The sequence below is a fragment of the Narcine bancroftii genome, chromosome 1, assembly GCF_036971445.1.
Source record: "Narcine bancroftii isolate sNarBan1 chromosome 1, sNarBan1.hap1, whole genome shotgun sequence".
Lineage (NCBI taxonomy): Eukaryota > Metazoa > Chordata > Chondrichthyes > Torpediniformes > Narcinidae > Narcine > Narcine bancroftii.
This window is the reverse complement of record NC_091469.1, coordinates 333873664-333893438: the sequence shown is the minus strand read 5'-3', so window position 1 is coordinate 333893438 and position 19775 is coordinate 333873664. Positions and strand designations below refer to the sequence as shown.

Sequence of the window (19775 nt, the reverse complement as noted above, 5' to 3'; positions counted from 1 at the left end):
TGCCTGCTTTGAAACAATGCCTCAATCAATGACAGAAGTCTGAGGGCACAACATCCTTTCAAATGGACAACTACATTTTTTTGATGTGTACTGCAGTGTTTTAATGCATTTGTGAAGGTTTCACACCAGAGTGTCCCATGAGGGATTATGTGAGCAGACCAAACATGAAAAATTCTCAAGGTTCCTCAATGCTTTGGAGTTTCTCTAACATTCAAAAGCATTCAAAATTTAATGAACATTATTACAATACGTATTTTTTGGGGAAAATCGAGTCGCTCTAAAATATTCTTTAAAAAAAATATTTGGTTTACCTTATTCATGCTTTCCTTTCTTTCAGTTTTAAACTCTCCATTATAACATGGGCTTCTGGGTCCTGCTCCAGGCCCAAATCCAGGTTTTATTGGTTTTCACTATTCTGGTACAGGGTCTATGCAGTATAAATGCTGGGCAATGTCAGCCAATTGTGGAGCATACTAAAAGTTATTTGCTTCTGCATTCAGTATGCATGAATCATGTCCCCAGTTTATTGGAGTGTTCCTTGGTAAACACTGACTCACATGGATCTGCAGGCATTTCTCAGAATAGTGTTTTACATACAGACAATGCAAGGAAGCCTGCCTGGTTATTTATATTGGTGCAGGGTTGCCTTTGGAAAATGATTTGAGTATCAACTCTTTCTGTTCAACACAAAAACCCCTTTCACACTTGCCAGTGATCTCAGGAATCGAATACCAATCGGCCTTTAAAGTGGCAAGTGTGAAAGCAAAATCAGATCAATCCCGGCATTAGATGACGTCATCTCACGCCGGGGATTGCCGGCCTCAACCCCTATTACAATCCCCAGTGTCTACAAACGTCGGCGTTGGGATCAAGCAAGTGGGAAATGGGCAGCAACATTGCAGACATTTCCGATTAAAGGTAGTGTTGGACTCTGGCTTTAACTTACTCTTAATTTAGTCTATGTGTAGTCTGAGTCCAGCGCGTTCTTTGAATGAAGTGATAGGAGAAGGTATTCGGTTCAACAGTCAATTTATTACACAGCACAAGAATAAAACTTAACAGAGCTCTGGGTCAGTCTGTTAGTTCATAGGTCACCTGCCAGTGAGCTACTCCCCGAGACTGACCCCTATTGTCCAGTTGGCACAGTTTATATAGGTCAATCTTATCACACAGAACAAAAGTTGTTTTGCCTGCTAGATCTTTTTGCATAAGGGTTATCACAAGTCATCTCCTGTTTTGCAGATTTCTGGGGTGTAGCATTCCCATGTTAATCCTCCAGGCCAGACTATCCTGTTGTTTAGATCTGAAATTAATTCATCCCCAGATATTTCTAATCACCATTTGGTCCCTGTCTGGCCAATTTCTGCTGTTCTCTTTAACACCTCCTCGTGCCTTAATCTTCCTCCTAGACTGGTTTTCCATTCCCTTTGATTCTTGTGGGCCATTCTTTGTTCTGATCTGGCCTGTGTCTCCTGTGCTACTTCCCACCTCCTTCAGTTGAGCATTCCTCCTAAATCGTTTTATGCATATCCTCTCCCTGTATCTTGGGAGCAGCCAATTTTGTTCAGCCAACTTTGCTCCATGCTGTGACAGCCACTTAGCCACATTCCTCTTTCCCTGACTCATGCAGTACAAATGAACTTATTGATTAATCATTTATTTCATAATGTTTTAACCCCTAGATTCCAACAGTAGAACAGACCAAACACCGGAGATAAACCCTTGCAAGTGTGAAAGCGTTCAGTGACCCTGTTAGGAGTCGTCTAGTGTGAAAGGCCAAACTCCCATTCCTATCCCGAGACACTGAATGGCCAATTTACTGGGATGCAAATGTGAAAGGGACTAAAAGTTTTCATAACAGTTCAAAGAAGAGTTGATGATGTGAGTCAGACAAAATGTAGGTCATCAGCTTCACTTTCATATTAGTGGAATAGTGTGCAAACTACAGTCTCTTGTTTCACTTCATTTTAATGGTGACAGAATTTAAAGTACCCAATTAACCACTATGGTTTGAAAGATTCTGATGTCATGGAAATGTGATTCCCATGAATAACATTAACCAGTGTAACTACAGAGGCTGAAGGATCAGACATGGGACTTCCTGCTACAGACTTCTGAAGCTTTACTTCGCAACCTGCTCTGATCATGACCAGTTTTGCTTTACAGTGATGATTGGGACACAATGAAGCCAAGAGGAGGAGGAGTCACGTGATGGAGAAGTGGCCGGTAGGAGAATACCAGCCTTCTCCAGAAAAGAAGGAAAAAAGTGAAGAAAAAACAAAGCCCCAAACACACAAATCATAAAAAATAAAGGTGTGAGAAAATGGCACCTAAGAAAGAAAAGCCAAAAACAACGGGAAGAAAAGAAGAAAGAAAGACGCCGGAAGAGAAAGGTGAAGGCCTTACCTGTACGAAAAAGCAGGGACCCACAATGGAAAGAGGAGCCCACTCCCCGAGGTCAGAGGAGACCCCGCAGGGTTGCGACCCATCAAACTCTGGACTGCAAAGATGGCTCACAGAGCCAAACAGAGCTGCGCAACCACGCATGCGCATGACAAAGACAACACCGACGGGAGGGGAGACCAGCTGTGGAGTGAAACTCCACAGCACGAACAGCTGAGAGAGACCTGACAGCAGGGCTGCCAGCTGGAAGATAAAGAAAACAATGGGAACGGGAGGGTTGAGAATGAAAAAAGGAAACTAGAGACACAACAGATAACCAACCCAGAAGAAGAGGACCAACATCAAGACACCATGGAAAAAATAGGAGGGAGTCACGTGATGGAGTAGTGGCCGGACGGTGAACTCCAGCCCTCTCCAGAAAAGTCGGGAAAAACAAAGAAAAACACAAAGGCACAGAAATAAAAGTTACAGAAAAGTGAGTATAAAGGTGGAAAGAAGATGGCGACAAAAAAAGAAAAATCGAAAGCAACGGTAAGAAGAGAGGAAGAGAAGACAAAGGAGGAAAAAGGTGAAGGCCTTACCTGTCCGAAGAGGCCCGCTGCGGAGAGAGAAACCCGCTCCCTCAGGTCGGTAAATAATGGACTACAAAAATGGCTCGCAGAGCCGAGTAAAAGTGCGCAACCGCGCATGCGCGATACTTCGCGCATGCGCGATGCGAATGAAAAAAAACACACCGACGGGAGGGGGGACCAGCTGGGGAGTCGATCTCCACAGCCGGCAACGGCAGCTGCAGAACACCTGCAGCAAGAAGAGACCACAGAAGACAATAGAAACAAGAAAGAAGAGGAGGAAAGGGCACCAAAGAAACAACAGATGGCCAACCCAGAGAAAGAAGAAGAGGAAGAGGAAGAGTACAGGGAAATAGAAGAAGAAAAGAAAGGCAAGGTAAAGGATATACTTGCTCTTATTAAAGGATACATGGAGTCATTTAAAGAATGGCAAACACAGGAATTTAAGGATTTAAGAAAAAGAATAAACAACACAGAAGAGAAAATAAATAAAATGGAGATGACCTTAACAGAAATGGGAAAGAAAATGGACAAGATGGAAGAGCGGGCAGTAGCAGCAGAAATGGAGGTAGAAGACTTAAAAAAGAAATTGGAGAAATCTAATAAAAAAACTAAAGAGACACAAGAACTACTAGCTCAAAAAATAGATACAAGGGAAAACCATAACAGAAGAAATAACATAAAGATAGTGGGCCTTAAGGAAGATGAAGAAGGCAAGAATATGAGGGAGTTTATAAAAGAGTGGATCCCTAAGACCCTAGGATGTCCAGAACTACAGCATGAAATGGAAATAGAAAGGGCACATAGAGTATTGGCCTCTAAACCACAACCACAACAAAAACCAAGATCTATTGTAGTAAAATTCCTAAGATATACTACAAGAGAAAAGGTACTGGAGAAGACAATGGAAAAAGTAAGAGAGGGCAACAAACCACTGGAGTATAAAGGGCAAAAAATCTTCATTTATCCAGATATAAGTTTTGAACTCCTAAAGAAGAGAAAAGAGTTCAATACAGCAAAGGCGATTTTATGGAAGAAAGGGTATAAATTTATACTAAAGCATCCAGCGGTATTGAAAATATTTATTCCAGGACAACAAAACAGACTATTCTCGGATCCAGAAGAAGCACGAAAATTTGCAGAACAATTACAAAAATAGACTGAGGGAGGAAGACGGGTAATGAGAGTTAAAATGATCACCATTGATATGTATGTGGGTAAAGACAAAAATGGACTGAGGGATGAAGACGGGTAATGAGAGTAAAAATGATCACGATTGATATGTATGCGGGTAAAGAGGTATAAGAGTGAATAGAGACAATGAGCATACATGAATGTATCTGTACTTAGAGGAAAATATAGATAGTATAGACAAGAATTAATAAGGGAAGGTAATGGAATAGAGAGAATAAGGAGGGAATTAAAAGAGTGACCTTTGTGACATATGAAAAGTGAAATCTTTTCTGGGGGAGGCGGGGTGGGGGGAAATAGCGGTCACTGCAAAATCAGTTGACACTTGCGAGTGGATTCGCAAATCCAAATGGAGAGGGGAGATGTGGTTGTCCGACAAGGGATAAAGGACAACTCAGGAGGTGAAGGGGAGATTGGGGATAAATAAGATAGAAATAGGAGAATAAGGAAAGTGTTGGATGTTGTAGGAATGTTGTCTTATAAAGAGTTGAAAATAAGAAAACAGAAATGGAAAAGGAGGAAAGGTAATGATGGAAAAACGGAAAGAGAAGATAAACAAAATATAAAAGGGCTACGCTGAACTATATGTCTTTAAATATTAATGGAATACATAACCAAATTAAAAGGAAGAAACTACTAAATTTAAATGAATAAATGTATTCCATTAGAAAAAATAACAGATAGGTTAAGAAATAATATCGAAATATTCGAGCAAGTATAGGAGCCTTACATTAAATACAATAGCGAAAACCTACCGGGGACAAACAGTACCTAAGTTGATGGAAGGAGAAGGAAAGAAAAGAATGGACTCAGTAGAATTTCTGGTGTAATTTTGTTGAATGACAACATTGTCTGACTGGCTTAATGCAACCTAGATTGTATACCTAAAATGGATGAGAGGGGGGGTGGGCGGGGTGGTTTGGGAGGAGGGGGGGGAGAAAAAGTCACTGTATATGTGTGAAAAAGAAATAGTGTACATCATGGCTAATGTGATTTATGGTGTGAAAAATAAAAAATTTAAAAAAAAAGACACCATGGAAAAAATAAATATCCAACAAAATGAGACAAGCAGCTCAACAAGAAAGAAGAGACGCAGATACAAGGAAGAGAAATAGAAGACACAAACCCAAGAGCAGACACAGAAGAAGAAGAAGAACACCAGCTCTGCACAGAGGAATAGGAGGTAAAATGAATAGAGAGTACATAGACTAAAAAAAATTTCAACAACATATAAAAGCATTAAGAGAATGGCTGACACTAGAATTTAGTGACATAAAAAGAAAAATGAAAAGTACAGAAGAAAAAGTGAGTAGAATAGAGCTGGTCATAACAGATCTAGGGAAATTATTAGAAAATGTGGAAGAACATGTAATAGTGGTAGATATGGAAGTGAACGACTTAAAAAGAAAATTGGAAGAAAGTGATAAAAAGTTAAAAAAACACAGGAGTTGTTAGCTCAGAAGATGGATATAATGGAAAACTATAGAAGGAGAAACAATATAAAGATAGTAGGCCTTAAGGAAGATGAAGAAGGCAAAGATATGAAAGAATTTATAAAAGAATGGATCCCCAAGGTCCTGGGAATACCAGAAATGCAGGAAGGAATGGAAATAGAAAGGGCACACAGAACATTATCCCCGAAATCACAGTCACAGCAAAAACCAAGATCTGTTTTAGTAAAATTCCTGAGATACATGACAAGAGAAAATATATTGGAGAAGGCAATGAAAAAATATGAGAGAAGACAAAAAACCACTGGAATACAAAGGTCAAAAAAAATCTTCTATCCAAACATAAGTTTTGAGCTCCTGAAGAAGATAAAGGAGTTTAACGCAGCAAAATCGATCCTATGGAAGAAAGCCTATAAATTTATGTTAAGATATCCAGCAGTGCTTAAAATAGTTATCCCGGGGCAGCAAAACAGACTGTTCTTGGATCCAGAGAAAGCACGAGAATTTGCAGAACGCCTGCAGGACAGAAAGAGAGATGAAGAGATGTAACAAGAACAAAGAACGACGACAAACTACATATAAAGAAGAAAAAATAATGTATAAGTAAGAACTAAAGGAGGGAAAGAAAAGGGAAGAAAGGAAGTAAGGGGGGAAAAAAGAGGGTGAGCTTTGTTATATGTGAAGATCAAAGTATTTTCTGGAGGGAGTTGGCTGGGAGAGAATAACAGTCACTGTGAAATCAGTTGACGCTTGAGCGGGTTCGCAATCCAAATGGAGAGGGGAGTTGTGCTTGCCCGGCAAGGGACAAGGGGTGACTCAGAGAGGGGGGTGACATTTGGGGTTAAGGGAATTTTAGATGTGGGAATGGTGGAAAATTTTATGTTTTAGAAATGTTGTCATACAGAGCATTCAAAAAAAAACTGAGAAATGGAATTGGGGAAAAGGGGAAAGATGGTGGTGAAGAAGCGGAAATGAGATGTAAACAAAGCATGAAATGGCCATGTTGAATTATATGACTATAAATATTAACGGAATACATAACCAGATCAAAAGGAAGAGGCTATTAAATTTACTGAAAAAAGAAAAAATTGATATAGCATTCGTGCAGGAAACACATCTAACTGAAGTGGAACACAATAAATTAAGGAGAGACTGGGAAGGGCACGTAACGGCAGCATCGTACAATTCAAAAGCCAGAGGAGTAGCTCTATTAATCAATAAAAATGTACAAATCAAAATAGAGGAGGAAATAATAGATCCAGCAGGGAGGCATGTAATGATGAAGTGTCAGATGTATTCAGAATTTTGGAATTATCTTCTTGAAGATTGCAGATACGCAGGGGAATATACTGATAGGAGGGGACTTTAACCTTAATTTGGACTCAAAGATGGATAAAACTGGACAAAAAACTAGCAGAAAGAACAAAGAAGCCAAATTTATGGTTAATTCAATGCAGGAAATGCAACTTATGGATATATGGAGGAGACAACACCCAAAGGAGAAGGAATACTCATATTATTCGGATAGACATAAAACATACTCAAGGATTGACCTGTTCCTGTTGTCAGCCCACATCCAAGGGAGAGTTAGGAAAATGGAATATAAGGCTAGATTGTTATCTGATCACTCACCCCTGTTATTAGCAATAAAACTGGAGGACAACCCACCAAGAACATATAGATGGAGATTAAACTCCATGCTACTTAAAGGACAGGATTTTAGAGAATTCATTGAGTGCCAAATTAAAATGTACTTTGAAATAAATACGGAATCAGTGAAAGATAAATTTATATTATGGGATGCAATGAAAGCCTTCATCCGAGGGCAGATAATAAGTTATGTAACTAAGATGAAGAAGGACTACAATTGGGAAATAGAACAGCTGGAAAGGGAAATAGTAAGTACAGAAAAAGAACTAGCAACAAGGGAAGAATCAACAAAAAGAAGAGAATTGGCAGACAAAAAAATAAAATACAAAACACTGCAAACATACAAGGAGGAGAAGAACATAATGAAGACAAAGCAGAAGTATTATGAGCTAGGAGAAAAAACGCACAAAATACTAGCTTGGCAGCTTAAAAAAGAACAAACTAAAATAACGGTATTGGCATCAAGGAAAAAGGACAAAGAAATTACATGTAACCCAACAGAGATCAATGAAAACTTCAAGGAATTCTACGAGCAATTATATCAAACTGAGAATTAAGAGAAAGAAGACAAAATAGATGAGTTTCTAGCTAAAATTGAACTACTGAAATTGCAAGAAGAGGAGCAAAACAAATTGATAAAACCATTTGAAATAGAGGAAATACAGGATATATTAAAAAAGCTTGGGAGAGGACGGATTCCCAATAGAATTCTATAAAACATTTAAAGACTTATTAATTCCTCCTCTCCTGGAAGTAATGAACCAGATTGAATAAACACAAAACATGCCAGATTCATGTAAAACAGCAGTAATTACAGTAATACCAAAGATGGGGAAAGATCCACTAATACCAGCATCGTATAGACCAATATCTCTACTTAACTCATTATAGGATAATAGCAAAACTATTAGCAAACAGATTGCCAACTATGTACCAAAAATAGTAAAACTAGATCAAACTGGATTTATTAAGAAAAGACGAACAATGGACGATATCTGTAAGTTCATTAACTTAATCCATGCAGTACAAGGAAATAAGACGCCAACAGTGGCTGTTGCTTTAGATACAGAAAAAGCCTTTGACAAGGTAGAATGGAATTATTTATTCAAAGTACAACAAAGGTTCAACCTACCAGAGAAAAATATTAATTGGATTAAAGCATTATATAAGGGACCATTGGCGAAGGTGACAATAATGGATGTATATCGAACCAATTTAAATTAAGCAGGTCAACTAGGCAGGGATGTCCACTATCTCCCTCACTGTACGCGTTAGAATACCAGCAGAACCCTTGGCAGAACTGATAAGAACAGAAAATAAAATAAAAGGGATAAAAATAAAAGAGAAGGAATATAAAATCCGTCTATTTGCAGATGACGTCATAGTATACTTAACAGAACCAGAATTATCAATAAAAGAATTACATAAGAAATTGAAGGAATATGGAGAACTATCGGGGTACAAGATCAACGCAAATAAAAGTGGTGATGCCAATGAATAATGCGGATTTCACAAAGTTTATGAAAGAATCACCATTTAAATGGAAACACAAGCAATCTGATACCTAGGTATTCAACTAGATAATAATCTAGGCCATCTGTACAAATTAAATTATCAGCCATTAATGAAGAAATTACAAGATGACTTGTAAAAAAATTTACCACTAATACTAATAGGAAGGGTAAATTGCATTAAAATGAATATCTTCCCAAGGATACAATACCTATTCCAATCATTACCAATTCCCTTAACAGAGAAATTCTTGAATGAGCTAAAGAAAATAATAAGGAAATTCTTATGGAAAGGGGGGAAACCGAGGATAGCGCTAGATAAATTAACAGAATGGTACAAACAAGGGGGCTTACGGCTACAAAACTTTAAGAATTATTATAGAGCAGCACAATTAAGATATCTATCAGATTTTTATCAAACAAGGGAAAAATCAAATTGGACCAGATTAGAGCTGGATAAAATAAGGGAGAAGGTACCAGAACATATACTTTATAAATGGGATGAAAAACTGGTGCAACTTATAAGTTTACCAATACTGCACCATCTGCTCAACATTTGGAAGAAGATTCACGTAGAAAGGAAAAAAACAAATTACCAACTACCAAAATTATTATTGACGCAAAATCAATTAATCCTTTTCACAATAGATAACCTTTCCTTGAGAGAATGGGAGAGAAAAGGGATCAAAAGAATAGAAAATTGTTTTTTTTGGGAAATAATTTATTATCTTTTGAACAAATGAAGTACAAATATGGAATAACTCACAATTCTTTCTTTGGCTTGGCTTCGCGGACGAAGATTTATGGAGGGGGTAAAAAGTCCACGTCAGCTGCAGGCTCGTTTGTGGCTGATCAGTCCGATGCGGGACAGGCAGACACGATTGCAGCGGTTGCAAGGGAAAATTGGTTGGTTGGGGTTGGGTGTTGGGTTTTTCCTCCTTTGCCTTTTGTCAGTGAGGTGGGCTCTGCGGTCTTCTTCAAAGGAGGCTGCTGCCCGCCAAACTGTGAGGCGCCAAGATGCACGGTTTGAGGCGTTATCAGCCCACTGGCGGTGGTCAATGTGGCAGGCACCAAGAGATTTCTTTAGGCAGTCCTTGTACCTTTTCTTTGGTGCACCTCTGTCACGGTGGCCAGTGGAGAGCTCGCCATATAATACGATCTTGGGAAGGCGATGGTCCTCCATTCTGGAGACGTGACCCATCCAGCGCAGCTGGATCTTCAGCAGCGTGGACTCGATGCTGTCGACCTCTGCCATCTCGAGTACCTCGACGTTAGGGGTGTGAGCGCTCCAATGGATGTTGAGGATGGAGCGGAGACAACGCTGGTGGAAGCGTTCTAGGAGCCGTAGGTGGTGCCGGTAGAGGACCCATGATTCGGAGCCGAACTGAGGTCCTCCATCAGCCAGCTCCCCACCATGACTACCAGCCCCCCCACATCTCCATCGGGCACACAAAACTCAAAACGGTCAACCAGTTTACCTATCTCGGCTGCACCATTTCATCAGATGCAAGGATCGACAATGAGATAGACAACAGACTCGCCAAGGCAAATAGCGCCTTTGGAAGACTACACAAAAGAGTCTGGAAAAACAACCAACTGAAAAACCTCACAAAGATAAGCGTATACAGAGCCGTTGTCATACCCACACTCCTGTTCGGCTCCGAACTCACAATACAATGTTTGCATACCACCAACTGAAAACCTACTTTAAGGACAAATTGGGAAATAGGCTGAGGTTACCAGAAGGAAGCAGCTTTGAATATGTAATTACAGACACAATTATAATTAAAAGCTTTATAACAAACATGTACATCAAACTGCAAGAGAAAGAGAATGATGAAATAAGCTGTAAACCCGAACAAAAGTGGGAACAAGATCTAAACATAAAGATAAAAAATGAAACATGGGAAAAGCAATGCTCCGGAACTATGAGAAATACAATAAACATGAGGTTACACATGATACAATATAATTGGTTACACAGGCTATATATCACGCCCCAAAAGTTAAATAAATGGGACCCAACAGTATCAGATAGATGTTTTCGCTGTAAGAATGAAATGGGATCAATAGTATGGGATCAATTTGGGTATGTGAGAAAGTGGAAAAGTTTTGGGAAGATCTAAATCAGGTATTAAATAAAATCACAAAAAGCAACATACCAAAAAAATCCAGAGATCTTTCTTCTAAGTAATATAAGAAGTAAAGAACTAGGCCTCGATTTGGATGAAGCACAAAAAGATTTATTATGATAGCCTTAGCTGTAGCAAAAAAATGTATAATGTCAACCTGGAAATCAGAAGAGAGCCTGAGAGTACAGCAATGGTATATAGAAATGAATAAATGTATTCCATTGGAAAAAAATAACATATAATTTAAGAAATAACTTCACAGTATTCGAACAAATATGGGAACCGTACATGGAACACAACAGAGAGGGCCTACCGCGGACCTCCACCCCCTAAAATGAGAGAATGACAAGAAGACGAAATGAACTGACCCAGTGTATAAAAGTAGATGACACAATTTTCTTGTTTATTTTCATTGTGTGATGACATTTTTTAATGGGTTTATTGTATTGTTTATGTTGAACGTTTAGTGGGTAGGGAGGGGGTGGGAAGGGAGGGGGGAAAAGGGGAGAAAATGACACTGTATATTCAAGAGGGAAATGTTTATGTGTATTTTGGTTAATATGGTTCATAGTGTGAAAAATTTTTAAAAAAATTTTAAAAATCTGGCTAAGAGGGTAAACTGCTTTCATTGACTCAGAAAGTGATCTCGCAATGTGTGCACAAAGTCATCATTGTGCTGACGTTTTGTAGATTGCACTCGGACAAGTATCATGGACTAAGTGCCAGTGTCAGTGAAAATTAAAGAACTGCAGATGTCGGACGTAGAACCACACAACATTTATAGCACAGAAAAACAGGTTCTTTGGCCCTTCTAGTCTGCCAAAGTATTATGTTGCCTAGTTCCACTGACTTTCACCATTTCCCTATCCCTCCTTACCCCACCCATCTGAAATAAAACTGGGACTTGTTGGCTAATTCATTCTAAAGAATAAACTGTACTCATTTGGTGTTGTAAGATCCAAACCTGAGGTGTGCGAGAATGACCCATGTTATTGAGCAACATCGCCTATTTGCCGCAGGATTCCATGAAAAAAATTGTAAAGGCAAATGATTGTAATCAGCATTATCAATATGTGGAAGGTTGTGCAAATGACTTTTTTTCTAAAAATAGATCTGAAATTTTTAATTACTAGTATCATTACTGCATGAGTTAAATATTTTTCTCAGGTCCTGTCATTTGAGTGAGCTTTTGTGATTGATTCTAACAATATATTTTCAGTACAGATCAACCCTCTTGTGGTGTTGGGCGATGCTTTAATAACACTCAGCAAGTCTGACTGCATCTGTGGAAAGAGAACAAGAATTTTGCTGTTGCTGCAGTATCTTCAGCCTGCATGTATTAACTCATCAGCTCTCTTCACAGAAGCTCTTTAACTTATTTTGGTTTTTATTTCAGATGTCTGGTACTTGTAGTTTCTTGATATTTGCCACTCATCCAGTTAATCCTATTTGTTTGTTGTATACAAGGATGGGAGCAGACTAGTAACCCAGTTTGGATAAAGTTTTAAAAGTGTAATCTATGTACTAGATGTTCTTTTTAGTCTGGTAATCTTGAATAAACTTTAGTTATTACAACTCCTTAGAAACATTGGAATATTTTTATGGAATTGCATATTTTCATCAGTGAGCTGCACAGACTAAAGTTGTCAATATTTTGCAGACGTAGAATAAAATAAAACATGATATCGGTGGAGGGTCTGTATACCTAAAATGCCATTGATTAACCCTCTTTTGTTTTTTTTTCAAGAGATAATCAGTTCTTAAATATATTGTTTTGTAAAGGGATCATTAATGTTGAAGATTGTTATGAAAGAAGTCAATTAATGTCATTTGAGCAATTGAGAAACAAATATACTATACCATGTAATACCCTTTTTTATTTTCGGTTAAGAGCATATTTGAGAGATAAGTTAGGACCAACAATATTTCTGTCTCGCTGTACTGAGGTAAAACTTCTTACTAGGAGTGGGATTGTTAAAAAAAATTATTTCTTTTATGTATTCATTATTACAAGCAAGAACTCCTAAATTAGGATGGTATAGATCTAGAGAGAGATGAGAAATAGATTTGAATATTATAATAGATCAACAAATGTGGGAAAATTTATGAAGGGATTGTATGACCAATACTATCAATGTAATTAGTTCAATGCAATTGTTTACATCAATTACATCTTGCAGCACATAAATTGAATAGATTGAAATCAAATTTATCAGATTAATGTTTTAGGTGGGGTGAAGATGTATACATTCAATGTGGTCTTGTCCCAATGTGATACCTTTTTGGGTGACTATATGTAACTTTTTGGAACAAGTTACACAAGTTGTTTTTTCTGCTAAGTCCTGATTTATTTTTATTAGGAAATATTGAAGGTACAAGTCCTTCAATTTTTCAACTGAAATTTGTTAAATTAGCATTAGCTGTAGCAAGAAAATGTTTTCCAGTTATTTGGAAATCAGATACATTTTTAACTGTGCCAAGGTGGCATGCCAAAATTCAAAGTTGTATTCCTTTGGAGAAATTACTTATAATTTAGGAAATAAATACTCTATGTTTCTCCGAATTTAGCGCCTGTACTCTCAAATAAAGGGATTAAATTTGTAGTGACATCCTTCTTATCCCTGCGGAATTCTCCTCTGTATGTTTATGTTAGAACTGATGAGTTGTACTGCACGACATCTCTCTCTGCAATCCAAAGTCCTTTTGTCTTTCTCTTTTTCTTTCTATACCTATAATTTTTTTTTAACTTTTCTCAATTTGTACTTTTTTGAGGGGAGAAGTTTTTGGGGTTGGGTGAAAACCATCCTGTATGTAATCAATTTGTTCTTTTTGATATCTGTAATATTATAATAATTGTAGTTACTGCATGCATGGAATATTTATTTTAAGAAAGCAACTTTTCTGGATTAAAATGAGGGGGCTTCCAGGGAGCAGTGCCTGGGGCTAATAGTGGAGTTGGTGGGAAATGGACTTGAGTGACTGACTTTGACCACTTGTATGAAATCATTAAACTTCCTTTGACGCCGCGTTTCTGTCCTTGAGATTGGACTCCTGTTGACCTCCACTGTCACCCCAGTAGACTGCTGTTGAGGAAGGACCCACTGGTTTACTGACTGTAAAGATGGAGCAACACACACAACCTCAGGGGAGGTGCAGCATCAGAGGGAGATAAGAGAATGATCAGCATTGCAGGCTGCAACCATTGTTGTAGGCCGCAAACATTCCAATCCTGATGAAAGGTTCCAGCCCACAACATTGACATCTCTTTTTTTTCTACCACTGATGCTGCTCAAACTGCCAAGTCTCTCCAGCTGACCTTGTATTGCTCCAGATTCCTCCCCACCCCACCTCTTTGCTCACCAAGGACACCAAGCAATTTAGAGTGATCGCTCTCATCCCGGCGTCAGCAATAATTCCATCCACGGAGCGTGTCTCAATAACAGCAGTAGGTTTGCGCGTGCACGCACACACACACACACACACACACACACACACACACACACACACACACACACACACACACACACACAAAAGCTGGGTTCTGTTCACTTGAGATCAGACTGTGGATGTGCTGTGAGCCAAAAGAGAGCATCAGCTAGTCGCTTGGGCGACAGCCATGTGGTTGTGATCCCTGCACTGGTGTCAAATGGCCATCAAGGGGTACTTTTTCAGTTCTGGCCAATATTCCCCTCAGTAATGAACTCCCTGCCACTTTTTGAATAGTTGCAACTAAATAAAAAATCAAACAGGACTTCTGCCACATCTGCCGAATGCTAAGTATGTTTGTGTTCAATTTTTGGTGATCAAACTCTTGGCTGTGAAAAGATAGATTAACCAGATGTTTCAATTTTCTGTGATGAAAATGCACAGGGATTGCTGCCCAGTTGCAGCCCTAACTGGACATTCAGTTAAAATAATGAAAATGTCTAATTCTGCTGGGAAATCAGCCATGTTTATTGTTAGTTTCAATGTGAAAACATAATTGACATGGATAGGCTTTCAATGCGGTGGTTCAGACATTGTGTCTTGGATTTATTCCCCCAATTAGCAGCAATAGTTCTTCTACTGACAGAAAAATGAAAAGAACATTTTCCTTCTTGTCACCATGTGCTTGCCAAGCATCTGTTTTTCCTAATGGGTCATTTTAAAGTAAGTGGGTTGGCTCTTTGTGTTTGCTTAATTGATTATAATGTTCTGTGAATATAAATTGGATGGGGAAATAAAAATGAAGGATAAATGGCTCTGAAAGAGTGAGAAGGAGATTGTTTCTCCCCACTATCACTCCCAAATTTAAGAAAAAATAGGAGAATCAGAAGCAGGAGAGACCATATGATCGTTCAAGTCTGTTGTGTCATTCATTAAGATCATAAAAGACCTCTTCCACTCTCTCCATCTCTATAGATTCCATGATTACAAAGAAACCTATCCACATCTGTTTCGAACATTTTCTATGACTGAGCCTCCACAGACCTCCAGAGAAGAAGATTCCAAAGATTCACTATTCTCAGTCCTATTCTTGCCCCAGCTCATTCCTCAGCTGCCTCCCCTGTTCTCACACTCTGGCTCCTGGTTCTCGTCCCTCAGACAGGGAAACATTCTCCCTGTATCAAGCCTGTGGTAAAAATTCATGAGACCGTTGCTCCTTGTGTGGTAAGCTTGCCATCCCTAGAACCCGTATAGTGAATCTTCAGCTAAGCCAAGTCCTTAGAGAAAGAGCCCAGACTACACACAATGGCTGCAGGAGCAATCTCACCAAATCCTGACATAACTGCACTGTGAACCTTCACTTCATCTTTTCATAATAAAAACCAATACACGACTTGTCATTTTAATTACTTGCTGCAGGTTGGCCTTCAGCAATTTGTGTACATGCTCACCCAGGTTGCTGCGAATATCAGCACCACCTGATCTCTCACTGTTTAACAAATACAGCGTTTTTCTGTTCTCAGCACCAAATTAGATCATCTTTCAAGTTTCTGTGTTCTGTTCAAACACTCACTCAGTTTGTCTATATCCTCTTGAAACTTATTCATCTCACAATCCTACCATTCAGCTCCTTCTCCCCAAGTTTAGTGTTAAACAAAAAAGTCTGCAGATGGTGGGGTCAAGTGCAATACACAAACATATGGGAGAAACTCAGCAGGTCACACAGCATCCAGTAAAGGGTAGCCAACATTATGGGCCTGAGCCCTTTTTCAGGGATGGTGGTGTTGCACATACTGAAAAATACTGAAATTATAACAGCAAATGATGGCAATACCCAGGAGGTACTCAGCTGAGTATTTACAGGATTTTCAGTTTCAATGAGTAGATATGCCCTTGGTCATAAATGTGAAATATTCACATAAAGTCATGGGTTCACTTTGTACTCCCCAGCCAAAGTATGACTCCATCAAAACCAAAAGTTGGTTTTCTTTATGGCTCCAGTGAACAGCAAAAATGACCGAGAATATTTTCCTCTCTCTGTGATTTTTCAAGAATTTTAATGTGCATTTCCAAAGCTGATGTTAAATATTAAAATATGGAAGAATCCCTTACCACCTCAAATACTGTTCATTTTACAAACTGGTGTCACCTTTAGCAGGAAGGTTTTATAATCCTGGTTTGGTCTGCTTTATGGCAACCTCGAACCCTCAATTATCTACAATTTGTTTTTGCTATTTTTACAATTCTGTGCAGCAGTGCCCTTCACATAATGTGTTGATTGGGCAAGGCATTTGTCATTTAAATTGACATCATTAATTCTAAGCACTACTGTGACTAGAATTCATCGGATAATATAAACTTAACATTGCCTCCTGTTCATTTCTTCAATTTTCAGATGCCGGATCAGTTTGACCAAACGGTGGTTTTAAATCAGTTGAGATATTCAGGAATGCTGGAAACTGTGAAAATACGACAAGCTGGATTCCCAGTTCGAAGGCCCTTCCAGGATTTTTACAGAAGGTATTATTTGCAAATCAAGATTAATGCACTTTGCTGTTTGATCATATTTTCTCATCTTTATCACATTCACAGATTCTCTGCTCCTCTTAGAATGATCCCCACTTACTTCCCTGCATTCTATTCTCTTTCATACGCTCATCAACCCACCTCCCTGCTTCTCCTACCACCTACACTTGGGCCAGTACAATGGCCAATTAAATACCAGCAGCACATCATCAGGATGTGAGAGGAAACCCACACAGTAAAACGGAGAAAGTGCAAACTCCATAAAGTCAGCACTGGAGACCAGAATAAGCCAGTCATTTGACCTATGAAACTGCAACTCTCCAAGCTGCACTTCAGTGCTGCCCTAAAGTAAATCAATAACTTACTACCTGTTTTGAAGATTTATTCCATAAAGTGGTATCTTAGTAGATAATTTGTCCAAAATGTAAACTAACTTGGACCATCCCATTTTACAATGCCTTGCATTTCCAATGATATATGAAGCGTGATAAGAATTCCCAAGCCCTTGGGGAACACCATCAGGCAGAATTTGGTGACCAAAAACATTATCAAAGAAATGGGTTTTAGGAACATTCTAAAAATAGGGAGTGTGGTTTGGACAAAGAATTCCAGAGCAGGGAGGAATTGGAGAGTGGAATGGTTAACACAATAATATTACAGCACCAGTGACCCAGGTTCAAATTCGCCGTAGTCTGTAAGGAGTCTATATATTCTCCCCATTTCTGTGGGGTTTTCCCCAGGTGCTCTAGTTTCCTCCCACAATCCAAAGATATACAGAGTTGAAAGGTTAATTGGTCACATGGGTGTATTGGGGAGGTGTCGTCTTGTGCGTCAGAAGGACCTTTTACTGTGCTGTGTCTCTAAATTTTAAAAAATACTGAATTAAATTAATCAGCAGAGCGAACGACAGATACAATGTCATTAATGTCACAAAAAACCTAAATTTGGAAGAGTGGAGAGATCCTGGAGGTTTGTAAAGGAGGAGAAAGTCCCAGATGGAAATATTCTCAAAATAACTTGCAAGCTAATTTTGATAAAACAATGTTTAAAGATTAAGAGATGAGTGTCGCTGAAGATTGCAAGCGATAATATTTCCCTGTAAAGATGGAATTGGGAGTATAGATTATCACATGGCAGTCTGCAAGATTTCATCACCAGCAGGCAACAAACGAGTGAGACTGCTGACAGTCACAGCTCCAGAGACCCAGATTCCATGCTGACCTCCGGAGCTGTCTGAGTGAAGTTTGCATATTCTCCCTCAATTGCGTGGGTTTTGTCTGGGTTAGTGGGTTAATTGGCTGCTGCAAGTTGCCCCCAGTATGTGTGTAAATTGTAGAATCTGGAGCTGATGGTAATGTGGGATAATAAAATGGGATTGATGTAATGGAGTTTGATAGTTGGCATGAACTCAGTGGCACTAAAGGCCTCTTTCCATGTTCTGTGACTCTATTTTCTATGTAAATCAAGTTTCAATGTATCTCAAGTCAAGTCAAATTCTTTGTTAGCTGATTGAACAAATCCAACCTGACAAAACAATCTTTTCCGGTCCTCAGTGCAAATCACGCAGACACACAACCAGACATAACACACATAGAGACATATAATACATATGCAAGACAGGTAGTCATATATACCAGTGGTTTTCAAATTTTTTTCTTTCCACTCACATACCACCTTCAATGGTGTTCTGTGATTTGTGAGGAATTACTGAAGGTGGTATAAAACCACTGTTTTAATTGTCCCTCATTGACACATTATGTGCACTGTTTCATAACTCCAAAGGAAATGGGCCAGTGGCAGTTTTTCTCAAGCAAAATATTTCAGTAACAATTGGGACTGGAGCAGTGGTTCTCAACCTTCCCTTCCCACCCACATACCACCTTAAGCAATTCCTTACTAATCACAGAGCATCTATGGCATAGGGATTACTTCAGGTGGTAGGTCAGTAGAAAGAAAAAGTTTGAAAACCATTTATATGTACAAATAAATAAATATTGTTTGTAAATATGAGAGTCATGGATGGTTTGTGTGAGCAGTTCCTTTGGTCGTTCAGCATTCTCACTGCCAAATCTATTTTGAGATCAAAGGATTCTTTTTTTTACACTTTAATTCATATATTAGTTTGTGAACTCATTGAGGAGCTATGATTTTTCATCCAAAGTTGATGCCAGTATTAAAAATAGAAACAAGATTTGGGTTTTTTTTAAAGCAAAAACCAATGTTGATAGGAAGTTTGAGGGGAAAACAGCATTAACCTGTACCTTTGCGAGAAAGCAATGATGGTCCCAACTGGGAAATGGTGAATCCAACTGTAATGCCCCATTCCTTTATGGAACAAGTCATGATCATGAAGTTCTACAAACTCCTGGTAAAGTTGCAGGATAATAGATTGGGAGGAAAAATCCATTCTTTATGTATATATCTTTTTCACCACCAGGTACAAAGTCTTGATGAAGTATCTCTCCCTCCCTGACGATTTCAAGGGGAAGTGTGCTGCACTCCTGTACTTCTATGACAACACCAAAACAGACTGGCAGCTTGGTAAAACCAAGGTAGGGGTGAAGTTAGAGAGAAACAATTGCTTCTCTGCATTACATGTAACCGTCCAAGGAGGCAACTGGACGGTTGCTGTGTGTTCCCCTCTCAAACTCATCACAAAGTAGATTTTTGCTTTATAATGCAGCTGGTCCCTAACATCAATTATTTATTTATTTACCCACATGCAACATAATCCCAGTAATTTTTTAATAAAATGCCTTTTATAGATCTCTTCATTTTGAAAGAGTTATGCATATGTAGTTTAAGTAAAGACCAGAACTATTCGAATTTTGCAAAATTCCTTTGACGTTTAAGTTTAACTTTATATTAATTTTATTGAATATTGGCAGGGTTTTATCATGTCATCTATTTCCTGTG

At 38.7% G+C, this 19775-nt stretch overlaps 1 protein-coding gene across 1 annotated transcript in view; it reads left to right on the top strand.

Annotated features, from left to right (window-relative positions):
- The window catches only part of myo10 (myosin X), a 332493-nt gene that overhangs the window by 259863 nt on the left and 52855 nt on the right, over nt 1-19775 (top strand). The window contains exons 20-21 of the mRNA XM_069909274.1: nt 16729-16853; nt 19297-19411. Of these exons, the coding sequence (XP_069765375.1) occupies nt 16729-16853; nt 19297-19411 (240 nt within the window). The remainder of the gene's footprint in view (nt 1-16728; nt 16854-19296; nt 19412-19775) is intronic.